The sequence below is a fragment of the Vigna unguiculata genome, chromosome 9 (assembly GCF_004118075.2).
Source record: "Vigna unguiculata cultivar IT97K-499-35 chromosome 9, ASM411807v1, whole genome shotgun sequence".
NCBI classification, from domain to species: Eukaryota; Viridiplantae; Streptophyta; class Magnoliopsida; order Fabales; family Fabaceae; genus Vigna; species Vigna unguiculata.
Genome location: NC_040287.1, coordinates 14,003,828 through 14,023,440, shown reverse-complemented (window position 1 = coordinate 14,023,440; position 19,613 = coordinate 14,003,828). Strand labels below are relative to the sequence as shown.

The 19,613-nt window shown below is 30.5% G+C and overlaps 2 protein-coding genes across 3 annotated transcripts; both read left to right on the top strand.

Annotated features, from left to right (window-relative positions):
• The first annotated feature begins 4,528 nt into the window (after nucleotides 1-4,528).
• On the top strand, nucleotides 4,529-6,914 carry LOC114164439 (manganese-dependent ADP-ribose/CDP-alcohol diphosphatase-like). The gene is made up of 2 exons (XM_028049113.1): nucleotides 4,529-4,663; nucleotides 5,742-6,914. Exon 2 carries the CDS (start codon nucleotides 5,760-5,762, stop codon nucleotides 6,723-6,725), a length of 966 nt encoding a protein of 321 aa, XP_027904914.1. The 5' UTR covers nucleotides 4,529-4,663; nucleotides 5,742-5,759; the 3' UTR covers nucleotides 6,726-6,914.
• Nucleotides 6,915-16,601: 9,687 nt separating this feature from the next.
• Nucleotides 16,602-19,310, top strand: LOC114162277 (manganese-dependent ADP-ribose/CDP-alcohol diphosphatase-like). 2 transcript variants are annotated; one of them, XM_028046103.1, is made up of 3 exons: nucleotides 16,609-16,744; nucleotides 17,653-17,702; nucleotides 18,129-19,310. In XM_028046103.1, the coding sequence occupies exon 3, from the start codon at nucleotides 18,150-18,152 to the stop codon at nucleotides 19,110-19,112; it is 963 nt and encodes a 320-aa protein (XP_027901904.1). In that variant the 5' UTR covers nucleotides 16,609-16,744; nucleotides 17,653-17,702; nucleotides 18,129-18,149; the 3' UTR covers nucleotides 19,113-19,310. The 2 variants fall into 2 exon arrangements, with proteins under 2 accessions (XP_027901903.1, XP_027901904.1); XM_028046102.1 differs by lacking the exon at nucleotides 17,653-17,702 and having other exon boundaries at nucleotides 16,602-16,744.
• Nucleotides 19,311-19,613: the final 303 nt, after the last annotated feature.

Below are 19,613 nucleotides of genomic sequence, written 5' to 3'. Positions count from 1 at the left end.
AGTCCATCCATCAACTAAAGCAAATGTAGTGGTTGTTCCAGAAGTTTCCCTCGTAGATGAAACAAAAAAGATTAGCTTAAGCAACATAAAAAACGTTTCCCTTTCCAAGAGAGAAAGAGTCTAAGAGATTGCTAACATACAATACAATAACTCATCCACCCATAGAGAGTATTACTCTTACCATAACAATGTAAAATTAGAAAATCATAATTTAATATGCCAAAAGATAAGCTAAATCATAATTCGTATTGAATAATCAAGTAACGAATCTTCCAAAGTTAACTTAAATGTCACCCCAACTACTACACTGTTACCTTAGTATCAACCATAACCATATACAATAACATCACAAATCACAGGAAGATCCATCTACACTAAGGTTATGCTTCAATAAAACGACAAATAGAAAAAGGTGATTAGTCTAAATGAATCACATCTAAAACTCACCCCAAATTTGACTCCAAAAAGTTCAATTATGAAAATATTCAAACAAAAATTAAGATCTTCACGCGACTAAAAAAAATTAAGATCTTCATGACTTCCAACAAAAATGCATAATTGAATCAACGATAGAAGCGAGCTCATGAAGCCAATTAAAGATAGAAGCAACTTTTGCCACATGTTGAGCACCCTTCTCGTCTTTAGGAACCACAACCTACTCAACATTTTCACAACTTATAATTGAAATGAAATGATAAAGTTCCCCAACACCAGATAAATTTTCAATACCCTAATACAAAAAATATTGAATTACACAATAAACAACGAGGAACATAACAACAAGCATAGAAAAATCAATTACTATTTTAATTTTAGTTGAAGAAGGATTCTTCATTCAATGAAGGAAAGATAAAAAAATATGTATAGCTAGAGGATCAAAATAGAGCATGTTCATCTTGGCAGCCAAGTTGCGAGTGGCCAAATACCTTGAGGATGCAGAGATTTTATGATGATGCAAAGAACGTAATGCCTCCTCCAGCCGCTACATAATCGCCTCCCCTTCAACTAATTGGTTCACCAACAACGCATTCTTAATCAGTGCCTCGAACGAGAGCGAGTTTGCCGCCAAAATAGGTTTGGATGAGAGAGTCTAGCGGCAATAGTGAAAGGGGCCCTAAAATAGTTTTCTTAAAGAAAACCTTGCTAAATTGAAAATGGAAGATTGAACGAGAAGGGAAATTGAACTGAAGCAAGGAAGGACTGAAGTATGAGTAAGGAGAACAAGAGATTGTGTGTTGAAAGGGGTGATATATGCGTGAGTTTCACGAGTTTATTGTTTTCTAAAGGTTTCAACGTAATGTTAATTTTAGATCGAGGGAGTATGAAAAAAAGAGAGGCAATTCAAAGTAAAAAATGATTTATTAATATTTTCTTCATTAAATATTATTCATAATTTTAAAAAATTATTTAATAAATACAATTTCTAAATAAAAATTATTATTTTATATAATAATAATAATAATAATAATAATATATTTTTGATAATTTATTATCAAATTGATAGTTTATTAATTTTTTAATTTAAATAGTCATAAATAAATTAGTTAGGGAATAACTTAGATATTATTTTCTCGTTAAATAAAAAATTTATTTGTTAGCTACGATTAGAAAAAAAAGATCATAGCTAAATAAATTTGATTTTGGTGAGGGAATAACAATAGAATAACCTACCTCTCTTCAACCATAACTAATTAGCTTTAAATTTGCTATAATTTTTTTTTGTCGCTAATCCTTCGCTAAATAGCAAGAAATTAGTAAAAAATATTTTTTTTCACTAATTTCTCTCATAAATTAGCTACGAAATTTTGGTCGTTGATCATTCACTAAATAACGAGAAATTAGTGAGAAATAATTTTTCTCACTAATTTTTCTCACAAATTAGCTACAGAGTTTGTTATCATTGATCCCTCACTAAATACTTAGAAATTAGGGACAAAATCTTTTTGTTGTTGATCTTCCACCAAAAAGCAAGAAATTAATGAGAAATATTTTTCCTCACTAATTTCCCTCGAAATTAATACTTTTCTTGTAGTGGAACAATCTTTGAAAGGGTAAAAAAAGGTGAATTTATTCTATTCTTCAATCTGATCAGGTGAATTGTAGAGATCTTCATTAGGAGCAATCCTACGGTTTTGGATCTTTAAAAGGATGAAGCATAAGACTAGAAGTCTAAAGAGAGTGTGACGGAAAGTTATGAAAAGAAGTTTAGATAGGTGGTGGTTTTTATAAAATGAACTTTGGTTAATAGAAAACTTACTTATATCCTAAGCCTTTTATTATTAAAATATTTTAGTGTCACCTATTAAAAACCTCCACAATTCTTAGACCACTTTCTAAATTCTCATAGTTTGATTGATAAAAAAAATATTTCTTTAGAGTGAAAATAGGATTGAGAGTCATACTTGAATCTTTGGTCTATTTATAAATTATTTTGTAGTTTTTCATACAATTATAACTCATTCAAGAAAACTACTTTAGTATCTTAAGATTTATGATTCTCACACATTAAAACATATAAGTCATAATATGATACTAACCTTGACCAATGGGAGATCCATTGAGAATGCATTATGCAAATGTTGTTTTACAACCTCATTTTCTCAATTTATCTCTTTTTCTTTCGTTCTCCTCTCACACTCTCTTTCTTGATGACTTACTTTGTAAGAACCTTATGATTAGAGACAAAACCCTGATTTTCTTTCACAAACCAACATCCATCAAGTTGGGTTGGACTTTATTTTATTAAATCACATTTGAATGCACCATAATATTTCAAATGAGTCACATAATAAAATTAATTCGTCAATTAATTCTAACACTATTTTGACTTAAGCAAAAATTCTCCACTTAAGAAAAAATAATACAAAACCAAACTCATGAAACAAAACAAATTAATTTTCAATTTTTTTATTCAAATTCACTTCATCAAATATAACTTCAATTAATTTAAAATAAGCGCTACAAACTCAAATATCATTGTTTACTTTAATTAAATCTTGATCATTCAATCTCATAATATATATTTCTTTTTAGATCAAGTTCATTAACTAACATTGAGTATTTTACTTCAAATAACAACGACTTAAACTTATTTATCTCAAATGCACTAATCTAACACAAAAGTGATAATACATAACCCCATTCATTGAAACTGTAGAAATCTTATATCAAAAAAAAAAAAAAAATCCAAACAACACATAGTCTTGCATAAAACTTAAGATTATTGTGAATCACATCCAAATCATTTATCATAAAGATTTATAAGAAAAATATAAATAATTTTTCTTACTTATAATTCCTTCTTGCAAATAAAGATTCAATCAAGCACAAACTTATAATTTAGAGAGTAAACATAATCATATTTCCATATAAAGTTAACTAAGTTAAGAGTTGAGAAGATTATTTTTCTCGATTAAATCTACCAAAGTTAATGACAAACTTAAAAGAAAAATAAGAGAACAAGAAATATTTTGAATAAATGAGAAGTTACTCTCATAGGTTAGAATTTATCGATTCTTAAGTTCTCAACTACAACATGATGTCATCAAAGTTTGAAAGAGATAAGATATGAATAAAGAGAATCAGAAGAAGTGATGAAGTGATTTATTAGGAGAGAGGAAAAAAAGGAAAAAAAAAAAAAGAAATGAGAGAGAAGAAGAATGTAAGGGACTCTAAAAAAAAGAAGAAACGCAAGTGAGAATAATATAAGCTATGACAATAAATTTCTAAGTAATTGATACTATTGTTACAAAATTATCTTTAATACAGTGGTTTTGAAATTTATCTTTTCTTTCTTTTCATTTAGTATATTTTTAAATTAATCTTCTCTTAATTAAGCTGCCCGTTGAGGTGAAAGTATACTATCCATAAATAACCAATACTTGTTAACTATATTAAGACAATAAACTTTATACAATTAATTTTAGCATTTTATTGATAATTCTCTTATAAAGATATAAAATATATTTGAAGAAATCAATAAGTTTAGCTATTCGCTTATTTAATTAATTTATAAGTTAGTTTGATTAATATAGAAGTGTTAGATAAAGTATTTGAAGTAATTTATTTAGAAACTTTTAACTTATAAACTGCAAAATAATTAGACTATGTTATAACTTGTAGTTTATTTTAATTTTTTGATAATTTCTTATTTTTAATTCTTTTTGCCTAATATTATGTTTTTTTAATTTCGTAAAGATAATTAATTGTTGTATTATTTTTAATATCTGTTGAATTACCTTTTAAAGTTTTATATAATCTAAATTAAAGAGGAGTTAACTTTACGCATAAAAGTAATTAATCTTTTATTATATGATGATATGTAAAAAATCACACTGATGAAAATTATAAAATGTGGAAATTAATGTAACAATGCTTTAAATCAATAAAGAGAAACTAGTAATTAATTAAAATTGATTAATATTACTAGTTTAGATAGAAAAGACTTATTCAAAGAAAAAATATTAAACTATTTAATATCTAATTGTTGGATCATAAGAACAAATTTATTTTCATGTAAAAAGGGAATCTCATTTTAAAATTGGATGTGGAAGTAGATGAGGATGTTCCTGGCAGTACGCAAGAGAGTTTTGTATAATATAGCGTACCGGAAGTTCTGTATCTATTGGCGTTGGCTTCTTCGTTTTCAACAAACACTTAACCTGTACGTCCCTCTAATCCCTCTCTCACCTTATTTAACTCACCCAAACCAATTTCTTCATTCTTTCTTTGCAAAAATCAATTATCTCTTTCGGCATAGCAAGGTCACTCGCAGTCTCATTTTCTTAATGCAATCTGGGCCTTTTGGGAATCTCAATCTCTAATGCTATCCTTCATAAGCCTCAAATTTCACAATCACAATTATTCACCAGTCTAGATTGTCACGTAAATACACTTCTACTAAAGTTTAATCCAAACCACAAAAAGGGTTCTAACATAATAGTTAAACCAAAATCCTTGAGGCAATATACTTAATATAACCGAAATCCTGTTGTGGCTGAATTGTGCTTAACTGTGAATGTGACTGGTGATGGTAGATTGAACAGGGCGTTTTTTTTCTTGAGACATCGCAAACAATGCTGTTATGCTTGAACCTTAGTCTGATACCATATAGAATTATGGAAGAACCGGAAGCAAAATCCATGATTTGATGACATTGTTGCAGCTAGCAGATAATAGGAATTCAAATACAAAGATTCAAATTCAAGTTCCGAATTTTGCTTCTCATACCGCACTTTCTCTTGAATTATGTGGCGATGAACCCTAATTCGTTGAATTGAAAAGCGTATTTTTTGCTTCATCGTATTTTTTAGCCACTAACCTTTTTTCATCTTCCCAAAACTCAGCAACTTCTGAAACCCCCCTTTCTAATCATCCTCAGGAGTTAGGACCTCAACTTTGTATCCACGAAAATGGGAAATAAAAGAGAGCTTGTTCATCTCATATACCTGTTGCTTTGGCCTTCATTCATTAGAATCATTGGCCCTGTGTAAGGGGTAGGAGGGTGAAAGTACTCTTGTTTGATAAGAAAATGTCAGGATTCAGATAATTTAAAACAGGCCAACTTAGCAGCCCAGTAATACGCTTGTTTTTTGTTTGTGTTGTGTATTTTCTCTCTTCTAGTTCTTTGAATAATGTCTGGGGTTGAGGGTGAGATAATCTGTTCCTTTTTGTGTGACTTTAGATAAGATTGCTCGTGGAGTGTACTACTTTAATGACTATAAATGTTGAATGTATGACAGGGTCAGGTAGAGAGAGACATGGTACTTTCTTCTAATGGACTTACTACTACACAGCCACTTTTTTCTTTTGGATTGATTTCTGATGTCCAATATGCTGATATTCCTGATGGTCGCTCATTCCTTGGTGTTCCACGGTACTATAGGCACAGTATTCTTGTGTTGCAGAGAGCAGTTAAAGAATGGAACACTCATCAGAAGCATAAATTTGTGATAAATTTTGGAGATATTGTTGATGGGTTTTGCCCCAAAGATCAATCTCTTGGTGCAGTACAGAAGGTTGTGGACGAATTTGAGATGTTCAGGGGAGGACCTGTGTATCATATGATTGGCAATCACTGCCTATACAATCTCCCTCGCAGCAAATTACTTCCATTATTGAAGATCCAAACTCTTGATGGCCGTGCATACTATGATTTCTCACCAGTGCCTGAATATAGGTTCGTAGTTCTAGATGGTTATGACATCAGTGCCATTGGTTGGCCCCAAGACCATCCAAAAACATTGGAGGCCATGAAAATCCTGAGGGAGAAGAACCCAAATGAAAATAAAAATAGTCCAACAGGTATGGAGGGGCTTGAAAGAAGGTTTCTCATGTTCAATGGAGCCATTGGAAAGGAACAGATGGAATGGTTGGATGGTGTTCTCCTGGAAGCAACAAAAAAGAAGCAGAAGGTGGTTATTTGTTGCCATCTGCCTTTAGATGCTGGCGCTGCAAGTGAGAAGGGACTGTTGTGGAATTATGATGAAATAATGAATTTGATACATAGGTACAACTGTGTTAAGGTATGTCTTGCTGGACATTATCATAAAGGAGGATACTCTATTGATTCTCATGGGATACACCATAGAATTCTTGAAGCTGCTTTGGAATGTCCTCTTGGTACAAATGCATTTGGACACATTGATGTCTATGATGACAGAATATCTCTTGTGGGAACTGACAGAATGAAAAGTACAGACATGCATTTTTACCCTACAAGTTAGTTTGTATGACTTGACGTTTTGATGCTTTGGAAGAAGAATTATTCTAAATCATCCTTCAACATCTTTTAATTGGCCCTTCTTTTATTTTTTTTTTATATGGTAAGTATTGAAAGTATTTTTGTATTTCTTTATAAAGAACTAGGAAGATTCTAAAGATATATTGGAAGAATACATATTATCTTTTATTAACCATTGATAGAGTACCTATGATCTTGTTTTAGTCTACCAAAAGAAGTTTCAATTTGAAGTAACTTAGTTGAGCTGGTTGTTCCTTTCTTTTGAGATTGTGATTGTGATTGTGAACATGCTTTACATTCGGACTGTAATTGTGATTGTTATTGATTTTGTAAAACTATTGTGTACCTTTCCTTCATTTCCCATTTCTCTTATCTTACACTTCTTTTTCCATTTCTATATTATTTTCAACTACTTTTTTACTCTCACAAAACAATTTTCCATACTATTTTAACTCAGAAATAGAAACAATATTAATATTTCATTGTAAGTATAGTATAAAAAAGCAAGTTATTAATGTTTATCTAAAAATAGTCTTAATTAGTCAACTTATATGTAAGGGTATGATTAAAAAATTTGCATACGTACGTATTGAATTTTTAAAACAATCACCATTTTGGAACTAAAAAAAAGCTTAATCTTGATCAAGATAGTAGGGAGTTTTATGATTTTTTGTTGGAAGAATACCGCTTAGAGATAAGGTCAATTCATAATATATAAGTAGGTTAGGTGTAAACCTCATATTACAAGTTGATTTTGTAGGGTTGAATTAGACTTAAAATCAATTTCTTATCATGGTATCAAAACCATGACCTAGAGCTTATCTTAAGGGGTGTGTTGGCTTAAAGTCCACCTTTTAACATGGTATCACAATCTTGGTTTAGAGTATATCCTAACAAGATTTATTAATTCTAGGGTTTATTGTTCTACTTGCTATCGGATCATCCATTAATATCTAGTCTCATGCTCGAGATGTGTATGTCTCGGCATGAGGAGGTTGTGTCAGAAGTATCACATCGACTCAAGATAAAGTCAATTCACAATATATCTAGGTAAGAAATTTTATAATTTTTAAGGTATTTAAATATATTAAATTCTAATTGATTTTATTTCAAATTGTTTAATTTTTTAAATGTTTTGTTTGGATAAGGTAATTTAAATTTAGTGAAACTTTGATAGATTTTGGTTCTCAAACTTTAAAAATGAATAAATATAGTACTTTTAACCTAATTACGTTAACTTTTTTTGACGTGTCAATATCACGTTAAAGTTCAGGCACTAAAAGAAAATTTAACCATTAAAAAAATGTCAATATCAATCATCTTTTGTAGTTGATCTTGATTATGTTATTTGTGTTTCATTTTACATTTGCAAAACTCATTCTCAGTTCAAGTTCAACGAGATTATTTTCAAGTTATGAAATCTTACATCAAGCAAAACCATGTAAGATAGCATTGGGTTGGGCTCTAGCCAAGTCGATCCAGTCTTAAATTGAGTCGAGTCGGTCTTACACCAGTGCAGTAAGGACTTTTTGTCCCGGTTATTTTCCTCATTTCTCCTCGGGTCTGGAACCGAGGCATATTGGGACGAGGCCATTTGGCATCGGTTGTTAGCCGAGGCCATAAAGTCCCTTTTATGCCTCGGTTCTAAATTAACCGGAGCCACATGGTTCCTTTTCTGTCTTGGGTCCACGAGAACCGAAGCCATATGGTAAAAATATATTTTTTTAACTAAAATTTTTACAGACTCTTTGGCCTCGGTTATGGTAAGAACTGAGACCATAAAGTACCTTTTTGCTTCGGTCTTGGTAAGAACCGATGCCTATTCCACTATTTTTTTTAAATAAATTTTTTGTTTTATTGTGATTCCCATAATTAAACCTGCATATTTTTTTCACAAAGGAGCACAAACCAGAACAAAATATTTTCTCAAACATCCACAATCCAAAAACATTTAAAAGATATTGAAATATACACAATCCAAATACATATATCCTAATCAATACTATTGTACATTTGAATTATGAATTTTGCACATGCTATCCTACCAAACTTTATGGACTTAACAGGAATTGGCAAAGGACTCTTGAATGTCTGCAAAATAAGACATTAAGTTAAGTTAGTATATAGAAAGACAACTTTAGTATACCAAACTTTAGAATATTGCAAAGTAATTGTTTTAATTCAAAAATATATTACCGTTTTCCAATTAGTTGTAATACGAGCACGCACAATTGTTGTCATCCATTGCATTATATAGTAACTGCACTCATATGAGCCAGTTTGTCTATTACACTATATTATATCAACAACATTAAAATCAATTAAGGAAGAAAATCAAATCAAACAATTATAAATATATGGATAGAAATATCAAACTTGGAGGGAACACCATGCAAGACATTTTACCTTAGCCAAGACATATCAAACCAAGGCATGAATGTTCTATTATGCTCCATCAAATGCCATTTCTCTTATTGTCTTGGATTGTTCTCTTTCACAATGACTTTGTGTGCAGATAAGTAAGACATTACCTCATCTGTGTTGTTCAATATGTATAGGTGTGCTTGCATCAACTCTTCACGATCTTTGCTAACCACATTCACCCCTCGGATGTTGTTACTTATAGAACACCTGTTCAACCATGATCTTTGAGGAACTCCTATCGGTTTTGCTTTTGCCATGTAATCTGAACAAAACTCGATACTTTCTTCAGCAATATACCTTTCGATCATTAAAGCTTCTGGACGATATTGATTTTTCACATACCCTTTCAAAATCTTCATGTAACGTTCAATGGGATACATCCATCTTAAGTATACTGGTCCACAAAACTTAATTTCTCTCACTAGATGAACAAGTAAATGTACCATGATGTCAAAAAATGATGGAGGGAAAAACATCTCTAGTTGACACAAGATGATAACAATCTCGGCTTGAAGTTCATCTAACTTTAAAGGATCAATGACTTTGCAACAAATTTAAGAGAAGAATGCACATAAACGCATTATAGTTTGTCTAACATTTTTGGGTAAAATTCCACGAATAGCTACAAGTAACAACTGTTGCATTAAGATGTGGCAATCGTGAGACTTTAGGCCAACAAGCTTCAAGTCTTGCATGGACACTAAACTCTGAATATTTGAAGAGTATCCTTGAGGTACATTGACACTCTTTAAACATAAGAAAAAACTTATCTTCTCTTGTCTGGACATAGTGTAACATGCAGGGGGCAAATAAGTACGCCTACCAACCTCTCTTGGTGCCAAGTCTTCTCGGATCTTCATTTCAACCAAATCCAAACGACCATTTACTCCATCTTTTGTCTTTCCTTGAATGTTAAGTAGTGTACCAATCAAGCTATCACACACATTCTTCTCTACATGCATCGCATCTATGCAATGCCTAACTTGTAACTTCGACCAATATGGAAGATCAAAGAATATTGATTTTTTCTTCCAAGGGCTAGATGCAGATGACTTCTTGGACGTTTTACCAAATACATGATGTACTTTATTAACTTTTTCATGAATTTAAATGCCAGTTAATGGAGTTGGTGCTTTGTCATTCTCTTGATGTCCATTGAATGCTTTCTTTAACCTTCGATAAGGATGATTAACTTGTAAAAACCTTCGATGGTGCAGATACACGGTCTTCCTTCCATTTTTCAACTGATGAGATGCAGTGTTTTCTTCACATATAGGACATGCTTTATGACCCTTGACACTGTACCCGACAAATTACCATAAGCTGGAAAGTCATTAATGGTGCAAAATAACATTGCATGCATCATGAAAGTTTTAGAAGCAACAACATCAAATACTTCAACACCATCAACCCACAACAACTTCAAGTCTTCAACTAGAGGATTGAAATATACATCTATGCCATTTCCAGGCTGTTTTGTACCAGATATCATCATAGACAACATCATGTATTTTTTCTTTATGCAGAATCCAAGAGATAAGTTATAAATGAATAATATAACGTGCCAACAACTGTGGTTTGTACTTAAATTATCAAATGGATTATTCCATCGATAGCTAAGTCAAAACGAATATTTCTACATTCTTCATCGAACTTGGGAAATTCTTGATCAATATTTTTCCATTGCATTGAATCAGCTAGATGACGAAGGAGTCCATCACATCTTCTCTCAGTTGCATGTCATCTAAGGATTTTAGCATCTTTAGGATTTGCAAACAAATGCTTATGTCTGGGCATGATTGGAAGGTACCGGACTACTTTCAAAGCAGATCCTTCCTTCTCTATTTGACCACTATCTTCATTATTTCTTTTCTGCTTGTACCTTGATGACCCACACTTTGGACATTTTTCAAATCTTCAAATTCTTTTTTGTCTAATATGCAATCATTAGGACATGCGTGTATCCTTTTATACTTCATACCCATCAGACAAAGAATTTTCTTGGCGTCATAGTTTCGAGTGGGTAGAGTATTTCCCTCGGGAAGCATTTCACTCAAGAGCACGAGCAATTCTGTGAAGCTTTTATCTGTCCAACCATTGGTCACTTTCAAATTCATAAGTCTTAAAAACGCTGATAATCGCGTGAACTTTGTTGAACCAACATACAATGGAGTTTCCGCATCAGCAGACATCGTCTCATACACACGCGCTTGTGCAAAAGCTTCAACGCCAACATCCTGTATCATGTCCTCCATATTGTCTTCTTCTACTCGCTCTTCACATCGCTCTTGCCGTTGCTCTTTCATGGTGGAATGGACAATATGTTCAGTTCGAGAAACAGTTGGAATGTTTATTAATTCGTTGTACCATGTCCATATTGTATAACTTCTAAGGAAACCATCACAAATAAGATGTTCCCTAACTTGAGTTGCATTCAATTTTCTCCCATTCAAACAGTTGACACAAGGACATATAAATTTCACCTCATCATCACTTCTTCCTTCATAACGTTGCGCAAATTTTATAAATTCCTCTACTCCATTCTCATACTTAGCGCTGATACGTAGTAAATTAATCTAATCTCGATCCATATTAAAATTGCGTGAACAATTGCAGTAATCTTTGAATCAATGCTCACGTCGTAATCAAGGTGTGACCCTATCCCATTTAAGAAGATTCACTTTCTTTATTTTATTGGTTCATATTACTTTTAAAATACATATCTTAAATTTCATGAAATTTTTCCAGCATTTCGCATTGACCTTCAGGATACACGAAATGAAAGTGATTATAAACCACAATGAAATATGCACTCGAAGATCAATACAAAATACAATTGACAAATATTCATGAATATTAAAATATGTATTTTAAAATATATATGCACTAATAAACTACTAGAAAGTGATTAATCTTCTTAAATTGTCCAATCAGACAATTCAAGATTCAATACATTTAAATTATTAGTATTGTATCCCCTTATATCTAATTAAAAAAAAGTAGTTTCTTCAAAATGAAAACTTAGGGACAATACATAATTTTCGTATTGAATCTCAAACGGGAAACTAAGGCTAACTCATAGTATATACAAACAATCCAAACAATTTCAATTCCAATGAAAATCAATACTTGCAATCACTTGCATCAATGTCAAAGAGAGAAATAATTCATGAAGATCATTTTGAAGATTATATGGAAAAATATCACAAAGGCATATTGAAGATTATAATATCCAAAAAACATCTTGAAGTTTATATCAGGAGAATGTTGAATTGAGAAGATGGATATTCATTATGATCAAGTTCTACTATATATAGATTACAAATTGTCAAATATTTTGAGGAAAAAAAAGAAAGAAAATACGAATATAGAAACAAATAATGGAATCATTCAATGAGAATATCAACTAAATGCCTGTGTGCTACAATGATTATATGAATTAAAGATTGAAGAAATACATATTGAAGATAAAATTCAAAAAAGGAAAGGAGTAAATCGAGAATGAAAGAAAAGCTTAAAGATTATATCATAACTTTCCTTAATGAGCAAAGCAAAATCAGGATATTGATATGAAGATAATTAAATAGAAAAGATTCAAAGATGAGGATACATACAAAGACCAAGGTGAAGAAGAATACAAAGAAAATGAGCACGAGCAAAAAGTGAAATACACAAGAAACAAGAAAGAGAAAAAGAAAGTAAAATTTCAATAGTCATGAAAAACAGAGGGTGTGTGTGCTTAACTACTTGTAAAATTCTTCACTTTGTGAAGTATGCTTAAGTGAGCTTTATTTGTACTCTCTTACTTTAAGAGTGTTTCTCATTATTCCATTTGAGAGTTCCTGATCTCAATCTCATGGAGAGATTAGGAAGGTTATACTTGAAGAGGTTGATATTTATTATCTAGAGAGATTATACGCACCAAGAGAGGTTGATATTCGTGATACCTGGATAGGTTAATACTCGTAGTGTCTCAAGAGACTATACTCATGGTGTTTGGAAAGACTCTATGCATTGTAATCAAAGTTATTTGATTAGTAGAACCTATTAAGTAATTTGCATAATAGTTAGGTTTGTAACTGTAGGACTTGTTGAACTAGGGGTAAAATTAGTTAATTTTTAAATTGTGGGACTTGACCTATGTAGATTATTTGTTAGTTTCTTAATCTGTGTTATCTACTTTATTTTATATTTGTAGTTTTAATGTTTTGATGTGATGATATGAATGGTGCTAAACCTTTGAAAAACTATGTTGTTATATTTGAAGGTGTTATTTGAATGCTAGGATGTTTCGTATGTAAATTATCTACGAAGGTTGTCGTAGATAATTACCTACGAAGATCTTCGTAGGTAATTTACATATGCAGAATGTTGGAGATAATTACATACGATAATTTTTGTAGATAACTTACTTACGAAGAATTTCGTAGGTAAATTATATATGCAAAATATCGCAGATAAATTACCTACGACAGTTTTCGTAGATAAGTTACCTACAAAATATTTTGTAGATAACTCCAGTTATAAATTATCCAAAAACTATTTTCGTAGATAGTCGTGTTTGTAGGTTATTCATAGATAATTATCTACGTCTTTCTTTCGTAGATAGTATTCGTAGGTACTTTATCTACGAAACATAATCTCGTAGATAAAGTTACCTATCAGCTTAATACCTACAAAATTTGTTTCGTAGGTAATTCGTAGATAGCAACGCATTATCTACGAAAAGAGAACATTACCTACGAAAAACTAACATAGATAATAAGCTGATTTCTTGTAGTATAAGTGGGATTAGACTTAACTAGGATTGAAAGAAACTAGGTCAAGTTTGACTAAGTCCAGTTGGGTCGAAACATGAGGTTAGAGTCATGTCAAAGTAAGTTGGGATGACCTCATATTAAGTGAAGTCTAGTGTACCCAAACTCATGATAAGCTGAATCGATCCAAACCAAAATCAACAAAAATTACAAAAACCAAAATATGAATTTAAGAATAAGAAGAATTTTGAATTCTTGCTTTTTTTTAGGTGGAATTTAAAATTATTTATTTCAAAGTTCAATCACTTTAATAAAATTCTAGAATTTCAAGTTCTTTCAAACATCCTTACCAAAAAGACATATATTCTCGTAAAGCATCGCAAATTTAAAAAAAAAAATTACTCTCCTAAAACGTGTTATTCAAAAAGGTTAAAGTTATTTAATAAAAGTTTTAAAAATTAAAATGATTGTATTTCTTTTAAAACCCTTTAAACTTATAACTAAAAAGCAATTAGATAACAAACAAAGTTTTGGAACTATTTTTCAAAAGACAATTACATTAAAACTTGTATACTTTATTTTTAGTTTCTATAAATGCATTATTAAATATTTAAGGAAAATCACGTTTTTATCGAGAAATTAAAGAAAAATAATTTATTATTCTATAGAAAATTAAAAGTGTCCCATGATTATATGGGTACCTTAGTAAATCATAAAAAACTAATAATATATATATATATATCTAAATATTTATTGATTTCTTAATTTACTTTTAATGATAGTTTAATATAAAAATTATAACAAAATGTACAGATTTAAAAAAGAAAATATAAGAAATACAAAGAAGCTATCAGATAAAGAAGAAAAATGCGTTAGAATTTGTATAGAATAAAATTATGAAAGGGTTTTATAACCTCCATTAATAAATCTTTGTTAAAATTAATCTTTTTTTAGTATGCGTTAGAATTTAATTTTAATTTTACGGTACTTTAAATTGTTTTAGGAATCTCTCCATGTAATACAATAATATAAAAGTATAGATGTTAATGAAAACAGATGTTTACTTATTTTTTATATGATATCAAAAAATAATAAAATTATAATTATAAAAATAAATACAAATAATTTTTATTAATTTAATATTAAACATGGTTAAATTTAAAAAATATGATAAAATAAATAAAAAAACAGTTATTTAAAAGGTAAAATTAAAATAAAAAATAACACCAAAAACATGAATCTTCTTAATATATAATAGCGAACACACGATCGCTGTCGTGCATGTGTATTCGCATTTTTTAATTTTCAAAAAACTTAAGATCAATAACAAATATATAATTTTTAAAATAGTTGTTAAATATAAAATTAAAATAAAATAAGATATGTAAAAAAAAATTAAATAATGATTTAAGACAAAAAAGAGGAATGATTAAAAGAAAAATAAGATATGTAAAAAAATGATTAAAAAATTTAAGATCAATAACAAATATATAATTTTTAAAATAGTTGTTAAATATAAAATTAAAAAAAAATAAGATATGTAAAAAGAAAATTTAAATAATGATTTAAGACAAAAGAGAGGAATGATTAAAAGAAAAATAAGATATGTAAAAAAATGATTAAAAGTAAATTATTTATAAAATAATTAATTTTTAAAATAACTAAGGGTAAAACGGGTATTATGAAATGTGGACACAAAAAGAGGAATCTCCTTTATTTTTAGCGTAAACACAAGCACTATTGCGCCTGTGTGTATGCATTTTTTGCATTTTTTGAATTATAATAATTGATGATATTATAATGTTATTAAGTTAATGAACAAAATAAAAGTATATTTATAAAAATTAAAGTGAAATGTATGGAGAAAATATGAGAAAAATAACTGTTGATGAATAGTAGGAGAAAAAAGAAGAAGGAGATAAGTAAATAGTTTTATAAAAACTTGTAAAAGTAACATTAATTTTTTAAAATTTAATAAATAATTAAATTGTAAAGGGTAAAATTGGAATTATAAAATGTGGACACAAAAGAGGGAATCCCCTTTATATATCGTTATAGACTAGTAAACACACAGGCGCTGTCGCGCCTGTGTATTCGCATTTTTTAATTATCAAGAAATGTAAGATCAATAATAAAAATAATTTAAACAAAAATAACAAAAATAAAATATGTAAAAGAAAAAATTAAATAATAATTTAAAACAAAAGAGATTTGTAGAAAAATAATTAAAAGTAAATTATTTATTAAGGGTAAAATGGGTATTATGAAATGTGGACACAAAAAGAGGAATCCCCTTTATTGTTAAAACAAAAGAGATTTGTAGAAACATAATTAAAAGTAAATTATTTATTAAGGGTAAAACGGGTATTATGAAATGTGGACACAAAAAGAGGAATCCCCTTTATTGTTATAAGGGTAAAACGGGTATTATGAAATGTGGACACAAAAAGAGGAATCCCCTTTATTGTTATATATATATATATATATATATATATATATATATATATATATATATATATATATATATATATATTTTTTTTTTTTTTTTATTTTTCATAAGTAACAATTAGAAGAAAATATTGAAAAAAAAATTGAGTATTTATATGTAACAAAATAGTGAAGAAAAATGAGATTATCTTAAAGAAATTCAAGCAAACCCACATAAAAAAAATATTTACCCGTTGACGGACCTGGAAGATTGTTTGTCTTAAAATGCTTGAAGGTCGACCATGGAGGTTGAGTACCTTCTTCCTAACCTTCACGCCATTGCTGCGCCTCTGTTTTCAACAAAATATTTGCCGTTTCAAATTACGTAACACCGGTACGTCCCTCGATTTCACTGTTCTATTCTCTGTATGTATGCTGTTCTGAACCCAGACCAATTCTTTTTGTATTAGTGTTCGCCAAACGCATTTATCAATGTTCTAGCGAATTTGGGCTTTTAGGAAAACTGAATTTCTGATGTGATTAAGTGAGGTTCTAATTAATTCTTCTACTGTTCTTGTTAATTCGAGTTTGCCCATCAGATTGTGTTCTTGTCCTTGGCTAATTGAACTTAAGATCTACTAATTTTTCAAATATGCTTAATGAGTCACACGGCTGCAATTAATTCATATGCGGTTGTGACTCGTAATGGTAGATTCTACCTCTTGATTTTTCTTAATAGATTGCTGGTATGTATTTTATATCCCGTGGCTGTGATCCTCTGAGAATGATTTCGAATCGCGGTTGCTGTTGGAGCCATTTAGTCCTGCGAATTTATGCTATGGTTGCACTAAATATAATTTCATCATGACATGACTCATTTTGGACATTCTACATGTCTTGTTCTCCCTCTCACAGTTCACCAATCTCTCGTTACTAACACGTTATTATTTTACTGTATGTAGACTCTATGTGAATAAACATTTTCAAGAGAAACACTTCTCCAAAAAGTAAATAGGAAAAAATAAAATACTGTTTTCTACGAACTCTATTAACTTGTGCCTAAGTTAAAAAAGTAATCTGTTTAGAAAAAATTAATGAGAAAGTTTTTATGAATTAACTTATATATCTGAAGAAATTTATTTCATTTTTCTTTTTATTTTCTTCTATTACAATTAATAAGTGCTTCTAACCAGGTTTATGTAATCAGAAACCTTAGATATCTAACCCTTCAATCAAAATTCCCTATAAATCTAAACAATAAAGAAAGAAGAGGACTGACAAATGTGTTGGGTGACATAGCAGAACGCCCAAGTTACTCAGACACAGGATGAAACACTTAGAGCAGGAGTGAGGTTATTTTCTCATTCACTAACTGCCTATGGTTTTATGTTTGTTAGTTATTCTGTCCTTACGCGTGAAACAGGAAATTCATTCTCGAATGTTTTAATTTATAACAAATACAGCTTTTATATACTACTTATCTTTATGTAAGATGAGGAATGGAAACTGCATTTTCTAATCTTGGTTTGATGAACTTGACCACATGAAAGTTAGATGGATTGAAACTACTTTTCATAACAAAATCTTAGGAGCAGATAATTTGAACACAGGCTAAGTTAGCAACCTTTTTTGTTTATGGTTTGTATTCTTTACCTTCTGATTCTCTGAGGTTGCTAAGGTGGGAATGAGATAATTGGTTCCAGTTTGTGTAAATTTAGATCAGATTGCTCTTGGAAAGTACTGCTTTGTTGACTTTATAAATGTTTAATGTGTGATAGGGGCACCTAGAGAGAGACGCCATGGTTTCTTCTCGTGGACTAGCTACTACGCAACCACTTTTTTCTTTTGGATTGATTTCTGATGTACAATATGCTGATATTCCTGACGGTCGCTCATTCCTTGGTGTTCCACGGTATTATAGGCACAGTATTCTTGTGTTGCAGAGAGCAGTTAAAGAATGGAATATTCATCAGAAGCATATGTTTGTGATTAATTTTGGAGATATTGTTGATGGGTTTTGTCCCAAAGATCAATCTCTTGGTACTGTACAGAAAGTTGTGGACGAATTTGAGAAGTTCACGGGGGGACCTGTGTATCATATGATTGGAAATCACTGCCTATACAATCTCCCTCGCAGCAAGTTGCTTCCATTATTGAAGATCCAAAGTCTTGATGGCCGTGCATACTATGATTTTTCACCGGTGCCTGAATATAGATTTGTAGTTCTGGATGCCTATGACATCAGTGCCATTGGTTGGCCACAAGATCATCCAAAAACATTGGAGGCCATGAAAATCCTTCGGGAGAAGAATCCAAATGAAAATAAGAACAGTCCAGATAATTTGGATGGGCTTGAAAGAAGGTTTGTCATGTTTAATGGGGGTCTTGGAAAGGAACAGATGGAATGGTTAGATGGTGTTCTCCTGGATGCGACAATATTGAATCAGAAGGTGATTGTCTGTTGCCATTTGCCTCTGGATCCTGGTGCGGCAAATTTGGATACACTGTTGTGGAATTATGATGAAGTAATGAATTTGATACACAGATACAATTGCGTTAAGGCCTGTCTCGCAGGGCATGATCATATAGGGGGATACTCCATTGATTCTCATGGGATACACCATAGAGTTTTTGAAGCTGCTTTGGAATGTCCTCCCGGTACGAGTGCATTTGGATACATTGAAGTCTACGACGACAGGATATCACTAATTGGAACTGACAGAATGGAAAGTACAGACATGCATTTTAGCCCCCGAAGTTAATTCTTATTTATAAAATTTCCTATTATCTTTCATTAACAATTGATATAGTACGTGTGATCTTATTCTTTTCTTACCAAGAAGAAGTTTGTATTTAAAGTTGGAATAACTTAATTGAGTTGCTACGTGCAAATTGCAAGTTCATGAATCAGGTATTATGTATTTAACTATTGGGTTAATGAAAATAATACATTTTGGAAAGTCTTACATTATCTAGAATAAGTAATGGGCTAGTGATAGTAGGTATATAATGGACTTAATGTCCATGACATTTAGACATCCAATCAAAAACACTTTTAAGTTTGTATTTGACTTTGTAATAGTGTTATGAGGTTTGATTTAAAACTTTGTTTTAGAGAATGTGGGTGTATTTGGGGTAAAATGCATGAAAGAGTATTTTATGTATTGTAAAAATTTTCACATTATTCTCTTGTTGTCATTAGACAATGGTCGTGGTTTTTTCTCCGATTTTGGAGTTTTGATGTTATATTCTTATGTTGATTG